The sequence below is a fragment of the Schistocerca cancellata genome, chromosome 4, assembly GCF_023864275.1.
Source record: "Schistocerca cancellata isolate TAMUIC-IGC-003103 chromosome 4, iqSchCanc2.1, whole genome shotgun sequence".
Taxonomy (NCBI): domain Eukaryota; kingdom Metazoa; phylum Arthropoda; class Insecta; order Orthoptera; family Acrididae; genus Schistocerca; species Schistocerca cancellata.
In genome coordinates, this window is record NC_064629.1 from 248,843,300 (window position 1) to 248,861,633 (window position 18,334).

At 37.4% G+C, this 18,334-nt stretch overlaps 1 protein-coding gene across 1 annotated transcript in view; it reads left to right on the top strand.

Moving 5' to 3' along the window:
• The first annotated feature begins 4,206 nt into the window (after window positions 1–4,206).
• LOC126184062 (KICSTOR complex protein SZT2-like) overlaps window positions 4,207–18,334 on the top strand; it is a 218,434-nt gene continuing 204,306 nt past the window's right edge. The window contains exons 1-2 of the mRNA XM_049926422.1: window positions 4,207–4,349; window positions 4,445–4,579. Coding sequence (XP_049782379.1) covers window positions 4,284–4,349; window positions 4,445–4,579 — 201 coding nt within the window. The 5' untranslated portion in view covers window positions 4,207–4,283. The remainder of the gene's footprint in view (window positions 4,350–4,444; window positions 4,580–18,334) is intronic.

Here is an 18,334-nt window from a genome sequence, read left to right on the forward strand (position 1 = left end):
TGTTGTAGATGAGTTGTTCAAGTAGTTTTTAAGTAACACTTAACAGGGCTATTGGGCGGTAACTTTCTACTTTTATTGGGTCTTTGTTTGATTTAAGGATTGCTATTAGCTTGGTTTTCTTGAATAATGGTGGGAGATTTCCAGCGGAGAGAATTTCCGAGAAGAAGTTAGAAAGACATTTGATAGTTGCTGGTACACAGTGTGCAAGAAATTCAGGGTACTTCCCATTGAATCCAGCTGCCTTCCCAACTTTCATGTTTCTGATGGCATCTCTTACTTCCTCTTCATTGAATGGATCGGAAAATTTAGAGGAATTTGGGCTGCTCTTTTCTTGGCATTAAGCTGGGTTTTGCTTTACAATTAGACTTAATGAACCTTTGTAAATGTTTTCTCCTGCCGGTGCTTTCATTTAATTGTAAAACTATTTTGTCCTTGTTCACAGACTCTAGACACACAAGTTTTAGGACATTTTTCCAGTATTTTTGTATCATTTAGACATACCTGTAGCTGTACGTATTCCTCTCTCCTCCTTGAAATTTAGCTAAAATAAAATCTCCTCCACCCACATGTGCTGAGTTAGTCATTAAAATAGAATCTGGTGAAGATTCTTCAAAGGGATAATCATCATCCAGACTGTCTTCACTCTTCAGAGATGTTGGAATCAGAATCAGTTTCCTTTCTCTTTTGTGTACTTGCCACATTTTTCGTCACAGGCATAGCTTTCTGGCTCTTCTGCTTTTGGCCTACTCCTTTTTTGTTTGGAGCCTTTTCTTGTTCAGCAATGAGTTTATTCTATTATTCTGAGGTTATCATCTGTGACAGTGGGTATGTCTGCCTATGCTTGGTCACAAATTTGTCAGGGGTTTTTAAATCTTTTGAGGAGTAACTTCTCAAAACCTCCTAAGGATTCACTGCTGCATAGGTCACACTACTACTTCCAGACCCATATGCCTCAACTTCACCCCCATCTGAACAAGGCAACATGGCATCGTCAGAAATGTTGGGATCTGGCTCAATGATATTTATGGTTACATCCAATTTTGTTGTGTAAATTATATCTCAGAATGAGATTTTCACTCTGCAGTGGAGTGTGTGCTGATATGAAACTTCCTAGCACATTAAAACTGTGTGCCGGACCGAGACTCAAACTCGGGACCTTTGGCTTTCGCGGGCAAGTGCTCTACCATCTGAGCTGCTGAAGCACAACTCACGTCCCGTCCTCAGAGCTTTACTTCTGCCAGTACCTCGTCTCCTACCTTCCAAACTTTACAGAAGCTCTCCTGCAAACCAGGAGAGCTTCTGCCAGGATTTATATCTCAGAACTTTTTCAGGATTCAGTCAATAAATAGGATACTGTGACCTACTGTATGGACAGTTCCCTGTGTTTTTGAAGACTGAAATTATGTTTTCAGGCTCAAAGCATCTGTAATTTGCAGGCAAGATCCACAAATTTTGATTTAGATAGTGTTCTGTAATTGCTTCTTTGCTACTGTATCAAATCACCATTTCAAGTGTCCTTGAATGGCTTGAAGCAATACTTACTTATTTAAAAGTTGCAGCTGGGCATTTGTGTGCCATGACAGTTTCATGATTGCAACTTTCTCATTCTTTGCTTTTTCACTTACTGTGGGATCAAAATGACTGGACTGACCATCCAACAGCAAAAATAAAGGCGTACCTATTAAAGTATCAGACGAATGACTTCAGTTCGCAGGAGAGCTTCTGTGAAGTTTGGAAGGTAGGAGACGAGGTACTGGTAGAATTGAAGCTGATAGGGTGGGTCATGAGCCATGCTTGGGTAGCTCCGTTGGTAGAGCACTTGCCCATGGAAGGTAAAGGTTTCCCGAGTTCAAGTCTCGGTCTGGCACACGGTTTTAATCTGCCAGGAAGTTTCATATCAGCGCACACACTGCTGCAGAGTGAAAATTTCATTCTAATGACTAAAGAAGTTTGTGTCCCATTCCAGGAGCTCCATAAGCGTAACCCCTCAAACACACAACTAACAACTTAAAAACCTTGTACAGTCGCTATTCCTGGTTCACTAATGTCAACAATAGGGGGGGGGGGGGGGGTACAATTGCTGCATCATTGCCAACAGCAGAAAGAAACGTATTTCTGTGAATAGAACTGCATAATCAAAAAAGAAATGAGTGTATCTCCTTTAAGACTCAATTGCATCAGATTTTGGAAATGAGCATATCATATTTAAGGATTACATTGACTGCTTAATAAATATCTCCTTTTAATAAATGTGACAATAATGAATAATCTAACAGACACAGTACAATTTTTTGTGAAGTTAACATAAATTTGGTATGTACAAAGTTAGTATTTCTAGAAGTATGTGGCAAGTATTCTAGAACTATGGCCACACTTATTTTCAATCTGAAAGTGCTATTTTTTACCCTAAACGTGAAGTTTATAATAGAAAAAACAAATATTATGAAAAACTATACCCAAACAATGGCAACATAAATAACAGTAGGAACACTTGCGAAAGGTATGGTTTTATTATGAAGAGACTGACTGTATCATTTTACCTTTGGGTGGAGTTTTAGGACACCTTACCCCATTTAAATTAAAACTAAATGTCGCACATTATGCAATACATAAGGGCTTTTATGAGCCAATAAAGTAAATGGACAACAAAAAAATCATGAACGTGACTGTCATCATGCTGTCTTATAGACAATTTTTTTTTGTCAATTAATGCAAGTGGACTATATCAGGGTGCTGTATTTACACCCTGATGAAGGCTATTTGCAACAGGGGCTGAAACAATAATCAATGAAACAACATGACAATGCAGTCACATTTCTGGAAAAGCTACACTGAAGATAACAGTGGCCACAGAAGTCTACACTCACATGTATACGGTTTATTACATCCTATTTGGATTTCATGAAACAGGAAATGTTCTAATGTCTTAAATAATGGGTGCTATATCCAGTCTGTGAATGGAGACAAGAAAATTTCTATGAATCATATTTAAAGATGTGTTGGTTAGAATACGATAGTTGCTGTACCTGGAATCTTGGGTGTGATGACAGACTAATATGTAGTGTAGCCTGAGGCCTAGGTAAGGTTGGAATGTGAGTTGGCGAAGCCAGCGAATGTGAAGGCAAAATAAATGTGGTAAGATACTGATTTGCTGAATAGCCTGATGTCTGTGTTAGAGACATGTTTAATTCAGTCCTCGTTATAACAATTAAAACTGCAAGCTAACTGCTGAAAACCTATGTTAGATAGTCGACAAATGTCTGACGAGTATTTTGATTCTTATTATATGCATATATCGTATAGAAACTACGATAACTGCAAGGGCCACCACTAAGTAACTTTCACCAATGTGTCAACAATCTACACTCCGTCTCAAATATGGTTAACATAATGGCAAACACCACATTAACTCAATTATGATATCCGGGTACAAAATCTGAATGCAAATACGTACTGGAAAACCTTTGTGGGGGAATAATTTTACGAAAAGAAAACATCTAAGTTGTTGCGTGTTACTAATGGATCACTAGTGAGAAACTGTTGCGAATGTGGAGCAGAGAACATATTTTCGAGTCGCAAATTCATTTGCAATCGGTATCATGTGTCATAAAACGATCATGGCTAAACTATAAACAGAAATTAGATATCCCGTAAACAACCTGCAAACGCACTGTAAGAGATCACCAGGAATCAAATGGCAAATGAAGGTTCATTACGATACACAACCGGAATCAGTTTCCTGATAATCAAGCATCAAAGCAAGAACGAACGTTATGCCGGTTAATGTCATGTACTCACTCAATAACATACAAAAATCATGAATACAGGACAACATAACCCGAAAATAAACACAAGTCTGTTCCGTTATACTCACAACACATTCTGTTATCTCAACTGTATGTCAACTGTCAACACACAAAACGCATGACAGCTCTATTATAAATTTGTTTCCAGTGCATCGAACTACAAAAAATACCAACAGTTGTGAACGAAAGTCACATTTTGAAATTTCTTTTACGCTTTTAAAGCACTGATTTCACTGGCCTTAGTTGTATAATTAGTACTTACAATTTCATTCCCTATTTTACAGGAAAAACTCTATTGAAGCTATCAAAAACCGGGTGTACTATCACTATTATTTATTATTCAAATATTGGTTACATTGGAAACAAAACAGAAATGACCTAGTGGGGAACATTTGTTTTAGGTTAAGATGTACGAAAACAATACAAATTGAAAGACAGTTGTTTTGCCGGCAAAAAATCGCCGACATATATTAAGAGATGGAGACTAGTGTTATATGTGTGACTGAAATGGATACAGACAACTGTCAGAGAGAGGAAATTAAGGTGTGACATTATTCGCGGTTTGTTAATTTGCAACCACTTGTTAAGTTTAATATCAAATTATCACAAAAAATCCATGGTATTTAAAATTTTTGTAGGCTGGTGGGATACTGGAAGCAGGATGTGTTTACTTGATAATGAGGGAAGGCTGTCATGTATCCCTAAGTTCTAGAACAGAATGGTTACTGGAACATCTAAACAAAACAGTTTCCATCGAAGAAACGCAGACTGAAGTAAGTAAAGTATTTTATGTTGCAGTAAACGGTAAACCGTTCAGAAGCGTGTGGAGTTTTGCGTAAGGTAATGTGGTATAAGTCATAGGTCTGCATTATCAGATAACACAGTAGAATTAGATTTCACGACCGCGTAGAATTATGATCCCTTTTCTTTGTTTTTCAACACACATACACGAATTTCCCTATGTGTTTTCTTAATTTATCACATTTCATATTTTAAAGAGTTCGTTACAACTGTATGAATTTGTTTGCCTAATCTCCAGTTTATAAGTGACAGTAGACTAGTGGTCATTGTGTATGGCTGGTGCAGCTGGAGAATTGTTTGTTAGGAGCAGTATTTCATGTAGTTACCACGTACTATCCCAGCCAATAATACCCTTTGATGGTTGCACTGAGAATACTACTGGTTCTTCACTGTCATTGCAACATCTTCCTGTACACCATTTTTCTCGTTGTTCCACTCTCACCATAAACTAGGACCTGTTCTGATAATAGCAGTGCAGATATATGAACACTATAAGGGTAACACATGGCAATTTGATTTGTTAATTTTAGGCTGTTACATATTCTGTGTTTTCACTGTGTATGTGATGTAACGAGTCAGTTGTATGTGAAGTCGGAAATAATGACCTTACTTATGCCACCAGTTTGCCTTGACCCATGACATCATCAAAATGTGACACAAACAGACTCATTAGTATCCAATATGCTTATAAAATCAATTCCATAACAAGAATTTCAGCTATTTTCATGACATCACATTTATTGGCCTAACTATTTCTGAACTAAACCAACCTGTTATTATAACTTCTCCCTTAGTATATGCCATGGATCAGAATGTAATCACAACCAAAATAGAGTATTCGTATTCGTTAGCTTTGACAGCTCATAATCAAACTGTCACATTCAAGCCTACCTAGACTTTGAGCTGCTCTATAGATCAGTCAATCTCCGTAGTATAGAAGAAAATAAATACTGTTATTGTTCTGTTTTATCTCTGTTTGCACTTGTATGATGTCGCATGCCATATTGTCATGTCGTCAAGGGTCAGAGCCGCTGCCCAGTACTGATAGGTTGAACTGACCAGTCAGGTTAATGAATCAAGTAAAATTTGACATTTGTACATTAAACCTACCATTTTCTTGAGCTCACAATCTTTCCACAAAACAGTTCATAGCCCAGAATGGACAACTGACAGCAGTGCCCAATAGAAACACCCTTTTTTTTTCTCCCATTACACATCAAGTACTGTCACTTGCATTAGCTCCTTTAGTATTAAACATTTATTATAATTAATGCTTGAGCATTGTTAGTGTACTTTCTTTTATGTTTGATGTTAGCCAAGGTATACCATGCCTTGGTGGCTCCATAATGTTCTCATACACTGTGCTGTGGTCATTTCCAGCAGAGTATCCAAACAATCTTATGTTTCAGTTTAAAGTTCTATATTTTAACTGCAGGTGCTGAAACCATTTCCTTTTACAATCACGTTGTCTCTTCTTGTAGTGTTTGGCTCTGTCCGGAAATTTGGAAAGGAACAGAAGTATGCTTCTCTTTCCACTGCCACAATGTGACTGGTTAGATATCTAATTGTGTATGCTTCTGTGGCCGTTGTCAGTTGACATAGAAGTTTTCTCAGTATCATACTGTGTCATAATGTAAAAAACTTTACTGGAAAAAACCAACATGTCGGCCACGGTTAGAGCAGCCTTCTTTGGATCTGGTACAATACTCAAAAAACTTTAATATCAGCTGTTTAGGTATCCACCAGGGAGATATAAATCTTCTACTTTCCAAATGAAGTATAGACATTTTAAACAACCAGCAGTCAAATCAGTTAGAAAAGACCTTAGAGCTATTTTCTGCATTGCCCAGTATTGGGTGTCTCAAAACATTGTGCAGTATAATAGTGCCAGTGTGTCTCTCAGCGGCTGCAATAAATAATCATTCAAGCTCATGATAGCTAGACGTTTGCTTTGCTGTAACTTCTGTTGTGGAACATCTTCCAGTGCATCAGGCAGATATTTTGAGAGGAATGCATGATACCTTCGTGCAGTCAACCGGTTAGGCAACATGTAGGGGCCCAAACACCTGTCACCCAATATTCCGGCCCAGATATTGATACCAAAGGAAACTTGATATCCATGGTCGCGGGCGATTTGCGGGTTAACCTCACAGCAATGGTGGGCATTATGCATATTAAAGACACCCTCATGAGTGAATGCTGCTTCATACGACCATATTATGGTGTTCACGAAGTCATCATTGGCTTCCTGTTGTTGTTGGAGCCATTCACAGAATTTAATCCTCTGATGGAGATCTTCAGGATACAGGTGTTGCATGAAAGCATAATGATAGGGGTGCAGCCCATGCTCGTGCAGCACGTTAATGACCGTGTGTTGCAGGACATGCAGCTGCCTTCTATGCTACGTGTACTTTGCTGAGGTTCTTGGTGTATAACCTCCAGAATAGCTTCCTCAGTAGCTGGAGTATGGCAAGTCTGTGGACAACCCCTGTCATGAGATGATGGAAGGAGAGAACCTGACTGCCAAAGGCGCAGCTCCAGACGACAAAACACATTTTTATCTGGATGGCCTCAATGAAGATATCTAGCAGCATATTCATGAATGGCAACACCAGCCAGGTTATCAGATGCGCCAAGGACCAGAAGCATATCCACATAGTCATCGTTTGTGTGTGTCATACATCTGCCACACTGGTTTAGAGGTTTACTACGAGAAAATTTGATACGTGTACACATTTACATTGGGGTCTGTCATGGGCACATTGCTCTGCTCGCAACTAGTCCCTGTCTGGTGGACAGCGCATACAGTATAAACGCTCCATCAGTCCTGTGTGCTGTTCCACATAACGCCCATTACCCCTCTGATAGATATTGTTCTGCATGATTATATTTTTTTTATTTTTATTTATATACTTGTTCCATAGATCTGTACAAGTGAGCAAGTCACTCAGATGTGGAACGTGTCAATGTACATAATAAAATACATAGAATAAAGACATTGTTATAGTATTAATAACAGTGCACAAAAGTCATACTTATTAGCTTAAAAACTAGTCAATATAAATGTGAAGATAGCAGTTTCATATATAGGGCATTATTTCATCTATTTTAACCTTGAACAGTAATCAAAACTTCCCACTTTGGGTTTAAAAGTGACCCAAAAATGGAAATGAGAAAAACAGGAATTTTTACATTAGGGCATTATTACATTAGTTTAACAGTAAACAGTGTCAAAAAATTTAAAATCATCTTTCCAATCTGGGTTTTACTTATTTCTCTGAAAGAATTCCTCTAGTGAATAAAGTGAGGTCTCAAGTAAATAATTTTTCAAGCTACGTTTAAATACTGATGTACTACTCCTTATACTTTTGATGCTGTTGGGTAGGGAATTGAAAATTTTCGTTCCAGCGTACTTTACCCCTTTCTGAATAAGTGTCAAGTTCTTTAACTCACAGTGGAAATCCTCTTTTCTTCTGGTGTTATGTTCATGATGTAGGCAATTCGTTTCATACAGAGTGGGGTTATTTATTACGAAGCACATCAGTGAATATATTCATCCCGACCCCGCTAATTGTGAAATGTTCAGTTATGAATTACACTGTTTCTCTAACGGTAATAGACATGATGTTTCCACAATCCCATCAATACAACAATAATAATAATAATAATAATAAAACCCGTGGAGGCCCGGGAAAGGAATAGGCCTCCGGTATGTTCTGCCAGTCGTAAAAGGCGACGAAAAGAACAAACCACTAATAGGGCTAACCCCCCTTTTAGTGTGATTACTTGGTTCAGGACAGAACTAAAGAAGCCTCGGACAAGCGCCGTCATGGTCGGGGACGACGCTTGAACCCTATGCCCGCTCACAATGGTAACAACACTGCTAGGCAACTGGAAAATGATTTAAATCCAAATAGAGGTGTTTTGCAAGATATGCTTCCTGCAACCACCCTAGAAGGAAAACAAAGACAGAGGATGAGATGGTCAGATGAAGTTAATCGACACCTCATGTTCTGTTATTACCAAGCAACAAACCTAGGAACCAACACAACTGGATACAGATCACAAGTATACACAACATTTATTACCAGATACCCGGAATTAAAATTTTTAACAGAACAACGACTAGCTGATCAGATCTGTGTAATAATAAAAAATAACAGGATACCCCAGTCAGAATTAGAAAACATCAAACAACAAGTACAACAAATACTGGAACAAAATAATATGCAATTAGAAGAAGAAGAAAATACAGTAATGGACTCAAACATCCCAGAGAAAACAAACAAAGAACAAAACGCGTCAATTAAACAATCGGAGGAAAACGAAATCTTAAGACAGCCACCAGAACAAGCACAAATAGAACACGAAGTGACACACATGTTAGATATAGAAGAAAAATTTCAGCTGACATATATAGAATACAAAGACACAAATACAGACACTAGACCATTCTTGCATAGACCACCAAATAACCCACAAGTCGAAACACCAATAAAAACTATCAACACAATCATACACAACAAAATAAATGAAAATACAACTATGGAAGAGTTACAACTACTGGTTTATGTAGGAGCACTCACTACACCAAATATACACACTAGGCAGAGATCAGAACCACAGAAGAAACCCACAAAACCAGCATGGCAACACAGGCTACAGATCAGAATAGAAAAACTGAGAAAAGACATTGGACAGCTAACACAGTTTATAAGAAATGAAATATCAGACAAAAAACGAAAAAGGTTAGGTAAAATCTCACAACAAGAATCAATAGAGCCATTAGATGAAGAGAAGCAGAAATTACAAGCATTGGCCAAACGACTTAGAAGATACAAAAAAAGTGAAAATAGGAGGAAACAAAACCAAACATTCAACACAAACCAAAAGAGATTTTACCAAAGAATAGATAACACACACATTACAATAGACAATCCACCAAACATAACAGACATGGAACACTTCTGGAGCAACATATGGTCAAACCCGGTACAACATAACAGGCATGCACGGTGGATAAAAGCAGAAACAGACTCATACAAGATGATACCACAAATGCCTGAAGTGATAATTTTGCAACATGAAGTCATCTGAGCAATTAATTCTACGCACAATTGGAAAGCCCCTGGAAATGATAAAATAGCAAATTTCTGGCTAAAGAAGTTCACCTCAACACATTCACATCTAACTAAATTATTTAACAGTTACATTGCAGACCCATACACATTCCCTGATACACTTACACATGGAATAACCTATCTGAAACCTAAAGATCAAGCAGACACAGCAAACCCAGCTAAATATCGCCTCATAACATGCCTACCAAAAATCTACAAAATATTAACTTCAGTCATTACACAGAAATTAATGACACATACAACACAGAACAAAATTATAAATGAAGAACAAAAAGGCTGCTGCAAAGGAGCACGAGGATGTAAAGAGCAACTGATAATAGATACAGAGGTGACATATCAAGCTAAAACTAAACAAAGGTCACTACACTACGCATACATTGATTACCAAAAAGCTTTTGATAGTGTACCCCACTCATGGTTACTACAGATATTGGAAATATACAAAGTAGATCGTAAATTGATACAGTTCCTAAACATAGTAATGAAAAACTGGAAAACCACACTTAATGTCCAAACAAATTCAGATAATATCACATCACAGCCAATACAGATTAAGCGTGGAATATACCAAGGAGACTCATTAAGTCCTTTCTGGTTTTGTCTTGCTCTGAACCCACTATCCAACATGCTAAATAATACAAATTATGGATATAATATTACTGGAACATACCCACACAAAATCACACATTTGCTATACATGGATGATCTAAAACTACTGGCAGCAACCAATCAACAACTCAACCAATTACTAAAGATAACAGAAGTATTCAGCAGTGATATAAATATGGCTTTTGGAACAGACAAATGTAAGAAAAATAGCATAGTCAAGGGAAAACACACAAAACAAGAAGATTACATATTGAATAACCACAGTGACTCCATAGAAGCGATGGAAAAAAACATATGCCCATAAATATCTAGGATACAGACAAAAATAGGAATAGATAATACAAATATTAAAGAAGAACTAAAAGAAAAATATAGACAAAGACTAACAAAAATACTGGAAACAGAATTGACAGCAAGAAACAAGACAAAAGCTATAAATACTTATGCTATACCAATATTGACCTACTCATTTGGAGTAGTGAAATGGAGTAGCACAGACCTAGAAGCACTCAATACACTTACACGTTCACAATACCACAAATATAGAATACATCACATACATTCAGCAACAGAAAGATTCACATTAAGCAGAAAGGAAGGAGGAAGGGGATTCATCGACATAAAAAACCTTCATTATGGACAGGTAGACAATTTAAGAAAATTCTTTCTAGAACAAGCAGAAACTAGCAAAATACACAAAGCAATCACTCATGTAAATACATCGGCTACACCACTGCAATTTCATAACCACTTCTACAACCCTTTAGATCACATAACGTCAAGAGATACGAAGAAAGTAAATTGGAAAAAGAAAACACTACATGGCAAGCACCCGTATCATCTAACACAGACACACATCAATCAAGACGCGTCCAACACATGGCTAAGAAAAGGCAATATGTACAGTGAGATGGAAGGATTCATGATTGCAATACAGGATCAAACAATAAACACCAGATATTACAGCAAGCATATTATTAAAGATCCCAATACCATAACAGATAAATGCAGACTTTGCAAACAATAAACAGAAACAGTATATCACATCACAAGTGTATGTACAATACTAGCAAATACAGAATACCCCAGAAGACATGACAATGTAGCAAAAATAATACATCAACAACTTGCCATAAAACATAAACTAATAAAACAACACGTTCCCACATACAAGTATGCACCACAAAATGTACTGGAGAATGATGAATACAAATTATACTGGAACAGAACCATTATAACAGATAAAACACCACATAACAAACCTGACATCATACTCACCAATAAAAAGAAGAAATTAACACAACTAATCGAAATATCCATACCCAATACAACAAATATACAGAAGAAAAAAGGAGAAAAAATTGAACAATACATCCAACTGGGTGAGGAAGTCAAGGACATGTGGCATCAGGATAAAGTTGACATTATACTGATTATACTATCAACTACAGGGGTCATACAATATCCACACAATATCCACCAGTACATCAATGCAATACAGCTACATCCAAACGTGTATATACAACTACAGAAATCCGTAATTATTGATACGTGTTCAATAACCCGAAAGTTCCTAAATACAATGTAACATATACCGTACAGTTAACAGGAGGTCACGCTTGATGAAGGTCTGCGTCACTTTCCATTTTTAACCAGACCTAAGGTCTGAGAAAAATAGAAATAATAATAATAATAATAATAATAATAATAATAGTAATAGTAATAGTAATACTTTGAGATACGTACTAACCAGCATGCGATTACCAGACTCAATGTTGAAAGACAAAATTAGTGGGACCATGGTGATAACACATACAAACAGTAACAGAGTTTGGACATTACTTTCAAAGCATGTAGCTAGTACTACTGGGAAAATAAGGCCCTAAAGAAATGTAATGGACCTGAACGAGGCAAGAATAACATTTGGTACTAATCTATGGGGCCATTGGAGGAGGATACAAAGAAAACAGGTTTTGCATCTACTAGATGAAGTGGTGCGAAAAAATTCATGCTCACAACATGGAAAGGGCTTCTTTCAAAGCTGACCAATCTTCTATTTCTACGATTGTAGTATGCAAGTACAAATGTTTTCTATAGGATCCACTGCAATCACCATTGACCATTAAGATGCCAGATACCGTACTACCTCTACTACATTTACCGAATAAAAAACATATGCCTCAACCCAGGGTCGAACCACCGACCTCCTGCATGCTAACTCAAAACTCTATCCACTACACCAACTGTACAGCACGACTAATAAATGCTGACAGAGGTAGTTGACAAACATGTGGTTAGAGTGTTGCCAGATTGCCACTCTTTAACATCGTTTTTCTGCCAGATGTACTTGCCGGATGAAATTCTGTGAGATACTTTTTTTTTATCGCTGGTATGTGAAGAGTCGCACTGCAAAGCCCGAGTGTGCGAATTTCACTTCACCCTGTACATTCAATAAAGGACACAGTTGTCAAATAAAGAACAAGGAATAATTAACAGTGCTGATGAGAAGGCCAGGACACCCAAGCAATAAGTCAAACATCGTGTGTGGTGTATACATTGGTATACCAGGTGTACCAGTATGAAATGAGCATTTTTTTGTGAAAATGAAACACTAATTTTGAATTGAAAAGTAAAAACATTTTATTCAAAGTACTGACCATTGCTTTCTATACATTTTGACCACCTTTCTGGCAATTTGTGGACACCACGCCAATAGAAATGTTTGTCTCTTGAAGCAAACCAATCAGACACCCAATTTTCTACTTCTTTGTAGGAATGGAAGTGTTCCTCAGCCAATGCGTGTCCCATTGATGAAAACAAATTGTAGTCAGAAGGGGCCAAGTCTGGTGAATACGGCGGGTGGGGTAGCAGCTCCGAGCCAAGTGTTTTGATTGTATCCTGAACCAGTTTCGCTTTGTGTGCAGGTGCATTGTCGTGTAAAAAAATTACTTTGCCATGTCTTCTGGCCCATTCTGCTCTTTTTTCGATCAATGCATAGTTCAAATTGATCATTTGTTGTCTGTAGCGATTAGTATTCACAGTTTCACCGGGTTTTAGAAGCTCATGATACACCACACCTTTCTGATCCCACCAAACACAGAGCATTGTCTTCTTGCCGAATTGATCTGGTTTTGCAATTGATGTTGATGGTTGTCCTGGATTAACCCATGATTTTTCCCATTTAGGATTCTTAAAATAAATCCATTTTTCATCGCCAGTAACAATTCGATGCAAAATTGATTTTTTTCATGTCTTTCAAGCAAAATTTGACAAATAGTTTTTTGGTTTTCCATCTGTCTTTCATTCAATTCATGTGGCACCCATTTTCCACACTTTTGGATCTTTCCCATAGCTTTCAAACGGTCAGAAATTGTTTGTTGTGCAACATTTAGCATTGCTACCATTTGCTTGTGACTCAAAGTATCATCTTCATCCAATATTGCTTGCAATTTGGCGTCTTCGAACTTTTTGGTGGTCTTCCACATTCTTCATTTCTTACATCAAAATCATTATTTCTGAACCGTTGAAACCATCTTTTGCTTGTTGCTTCGGATAGAGCATGATCACCATATGCCTCGACAAGCATTCAATGTGACTCTGCAGCACTTTTTTTCAAATGAAAACGAAAAATTAATGCTTTCCGCAAATCATCACTTTCTGGTACAAAATTCGACATTGTTAACACGATGAAAACATGTGATGTTGTTTGTTCCATGACTTGATATATACTAAATATCTTTGACAGATGTCATACCACCCAAACAAAAAAAATTAAGGCTTGTTCACAACAAATGTTCGCTATCGACACATTTGTATCTTAATGCTCATTTCATACCGGTACACCTGGTATGATAGTAGTGCCTCAACTCTTGTATGGATCGAGGTATTGAAGCAAGCACAGTTTTTTTTTTTTAAATAGAATGATGTATTTTCTTAATAGCATACAAAAGCACTTGAAAAGAAGAGTACAGTGACATAATATTTGTTAATTTTGAGGTTCTTTGCAAAAGAATCTGATAAGTATTTTAAAATTAAAAAGCAAGTCAGCTGGATTCTTTTGTTGCATTGTAAACACATTCATGCCAGGGTACATCATCGTATCAATTCTCTCAGTTGCTTACTGATCTGCACAGCAGAACTAGCTGGAACTGTCATCTATCAGCAGGTCATTTCTGCTTCAACATTGCTTGCGTGCGTACATGTACACAAGTGAGGAGAAGTTAGGCATGCTACTTTTGTCAATCAAATAAATGCTGCCGAAACTGTGTGGTGGTATATGGGTTTCTGTCCTGAAAGCCAGAAACTTGCACAGATTATTTGCTCAGAAGTGCGAACAGGCAGCTTCATAATCAACCAGGGGACAAAGACTGCAACTGACAGGGCACAATAAGAAGCCTATCAGTCCATATGGTGGTGCAAGACATACTGCCAAAGAATGTGGGATCAGCCAGGCGAGTGTCATTCACATCTTCTATCAACATAGATTCCACTCTTGTCAACTATCACATCAGGCACTCCCTTGTGAAAGCAGCCATGTCGTATACCAACTCAGTTACAACTAGTGCACAGCCTTTTATGTCACGATGACAACCAACTACCAGTCCACCAGAATGAGTGGCCATCACCAAACTGTGGCCGAGAACAAAGTTGACAACCCAGTGGCACAGTATTTAGCTGAGCACTACATGCTTGATTTCAATGGCTGCTTCACAACCTGGGCCATCTGGATCTTTCTCTACGCCATGAGATTTTCTGAACTATGCAGATGGGACTTATCCTTGAAACATATCTGTTGGTCCTGTAACCCTTCTGGCCTCAGGCTCCTGTAACCCACTATCCCCACACACTCCACCCACCAATTTCCACTTTGTTTGTGCTGTCACCTCCTCCAAATCTATGTCTCCATGTCATCTTTATTGTGCACCACATCCCACTGCCTCCGGTACCTGCTTAGCTCGTGTCTTTGCCACCCTTCCCTCCTGCATTCCTAGCCGGCAAACCTGCTACCCACCCTCAACCACTCTTTCTGTCTCCTGCCCCCCCTCCTCTCTCTCTCTCTCTCTCTCTCTCTCTCTCTCTCTCTCTCTCTCTCTCAACCTGATGCCACCCCCACGCCACCCTAAAAGATACCTGAGCAAATGTAATCTACTTACAAAGATAGCTTACAAATACTAATTTAATTGATTACTGAACACAGCTAATTGGTCTACAATTCTTACCACGTAAGATTAATAGGGACATAGAAAACATCCAAAGAAGAGCAGCACCTTTCAAAGTTAAAGTGAAAAAATTAGAGAGACAGATCAGCCAACTACAGCGGGTCATCATGGAGAGATTTTCTGTTCAAATTCCCAGAATGAACTCTCTCAGACGAATCAAACAATACATTACTTCCTCCCTTGTACATCTTGCAAAATAAGAATGGTAGTGAAATTAAAGAAATTCATGTGGAGTTTAATTGACAATTGTTCTTCCCATGTGAAGGAAGGTGAGAAAGTAATAGTTACGCATGAAATACACTCCACAAAACACCATAAAATGGCTTGCAGAGCACGGATGCAGATATTACTGAGAAAATCTTTAATGTGTCAAGTCTGAACGATCACTGGTATTCAGTGGCTAACTTAAAGAGGTTATCCATAAAATTTCATACACTGTCAGATGTTAATGCATACATAGCAAAGAATGCCACAGGTTACTGAACATGAATGAGACATGAGCCATGTTGGAATTAGAATGTGGTATATTGATTATCCCCAGAAGCATATCAGGTTCAGTGTAGTACTCAGTTACATCTGTGTCTTCAATTTATAACCATCCCCACAATGTATTTTGATAGCAAGTGGTCAGAATAGCAGCACCTCAACTCATGGAGTCAGCTCCTTATGATTTCTGTGCTGAACCTGTGGAAGAAATGCATCTCTTCAAGTAGTTACCACAGCCATACATTAACCATGTAGATATGGAAAAACATAAGTACAGGTGACAATTCCCAGTTAATGCAGATGTTTGAGCCCAGAAATCTTATCAGTTGCAGATAATGTTTCAATGGTAAAGATTTTCTTTGGTTTTAAAAAGGCATTTGTTAGTATTTGCAGGTGCAACATAATACAACAGATGCTTAAGTAAGATTTGAATTGTTCCCATTTTAATGTGATCCATAATAACTCAAAGATATTTCCACTACAGAGTTGAATTTTCACATCGTGTGAATTTGTACAGAGAACAGTTTGGTCATACAGAGTTATTCATATTATGCACTCTTACTGTGTTTGGCATAAACTTGAAACGGGGAAGGTAGTACTTATCGTGTCTCTAGGACTCCTTAGGTACAGTCGACAAAACAAAACTGTACAGAAAATGACTAAGTCCCACATCAGGTATTCTTGGCAACTACAGCCATATCATAATTTGTGGAAATGCTTTCACGTCATTAATGCCCATGTTGCATTATAGCAACAACATATTATCATACTGATGAGACATACTTTACACAAAATTAGAAATGAATACCAATTAAATATTACACATGGAAGCATAGGGTATTGATAGCAATCGTGAAAAATGTAATGATTTGATCAACAACACTAGACGCAGTGCGAATGAGATGTTAGTGTCGCTATGCAAGGCACTTATGCTCAAAATGTGTGGTCATCACTTGCTGAACCAGAATTCTGTCGTCCAGCCAATATTTTTTATGTCCCTGTATTGGTAGGTGCCAACTGCCTTTCTGTGATAGCTTCTCTTGTGTTGATGAGGAATACACTGGTCCATATTATTTGTAGTCTCTAAGAGAACTATTGTAGTATGAGTGAACAAAAACTTCATCACAAAACTCACAAAATTTTAAAGAAAAGTCATCTAAGTGTTATTACAGGTATTTGTTTTATAGGATTGAGAGAACATTATTATTTTGGGAGTAACTGAGTTTAGATCAATCAGATTTCTAGAAAATTTTTATCTCTTATGAAGTTTGAATTTGGCACAAATGAAACTGGTAATGATGTACTTTTATCAAATTATGCACTCAAATGTAAGCGCCAAGTTCAGCAGCAATATTTTTGCCCTTTTATTTGGGCACACTAAAATTCATTATCATTCTCAATTTTGAAAACAGTCAGGCCAAAATTAAGTTATCAAAGAGAAAGTTTTGTTTGTATGCATAAAACTTCTCAGAAGCAGCAGACAGAACAGGAAAGCAGATGCAGCAGAACAAACCATTGAGATGAAATTGAGTAAGAAAGAATAGATGTTTAAGTATGAACTTATATATTTTAGTCTGAAAGTGAAATTACAGATATGTTGGGAAAAATAAGTTCAACTATTCAGCATGATGGTTCTGAGTAAGATTTTTAAGTTATTTTGGACAATATTTATTAAAACCCTGTTGGATGTGTATAATGATCCAGAAGAGATACGCAGGTACAAAATTGCATGATCTTCCAATTGGCAGGAGAAGAGTAGAATATTGTTTTCCAACAGAAAAGTAGGATTCATTCCTCTGTAATTTTCGAGGAAAATAGAACTCAGTAATGTCGTGGTCTGCAAGTATGAAACTACAGACACCAGATGGAATGCACTACGCTTTGCCTTACTGCAATTAGTATTTAATTTGGGAAAATAACCGTTTATGCTCTGATTTGACATTGTTTTTAATGTGCCCAAAGGATATTATCACTACTGAAAATAAGTGTGAATATAGAGGAAAGGAGCTCAATACAGGTGAGTTTGCCTATGTGAGGAAGATAGATTATGACAACAGTAAGTGCTCAGTTTCATTGTGTGATACCAGAGTGCTTGTAGGGCAGTGACAATAAGATAATTACGGAGCTGGATATTGTTGAGAATCCTTGATTTTAAAAGTGTTGAATTTTGAGTTTTTTGAGTGTACGTGCTTTTAGGGCTTTAATATCAAAAGTTGAATAGCTGTTGCGATGATCTTCATATGTTTATATTCTTCACAAAGTATTCTTTCAT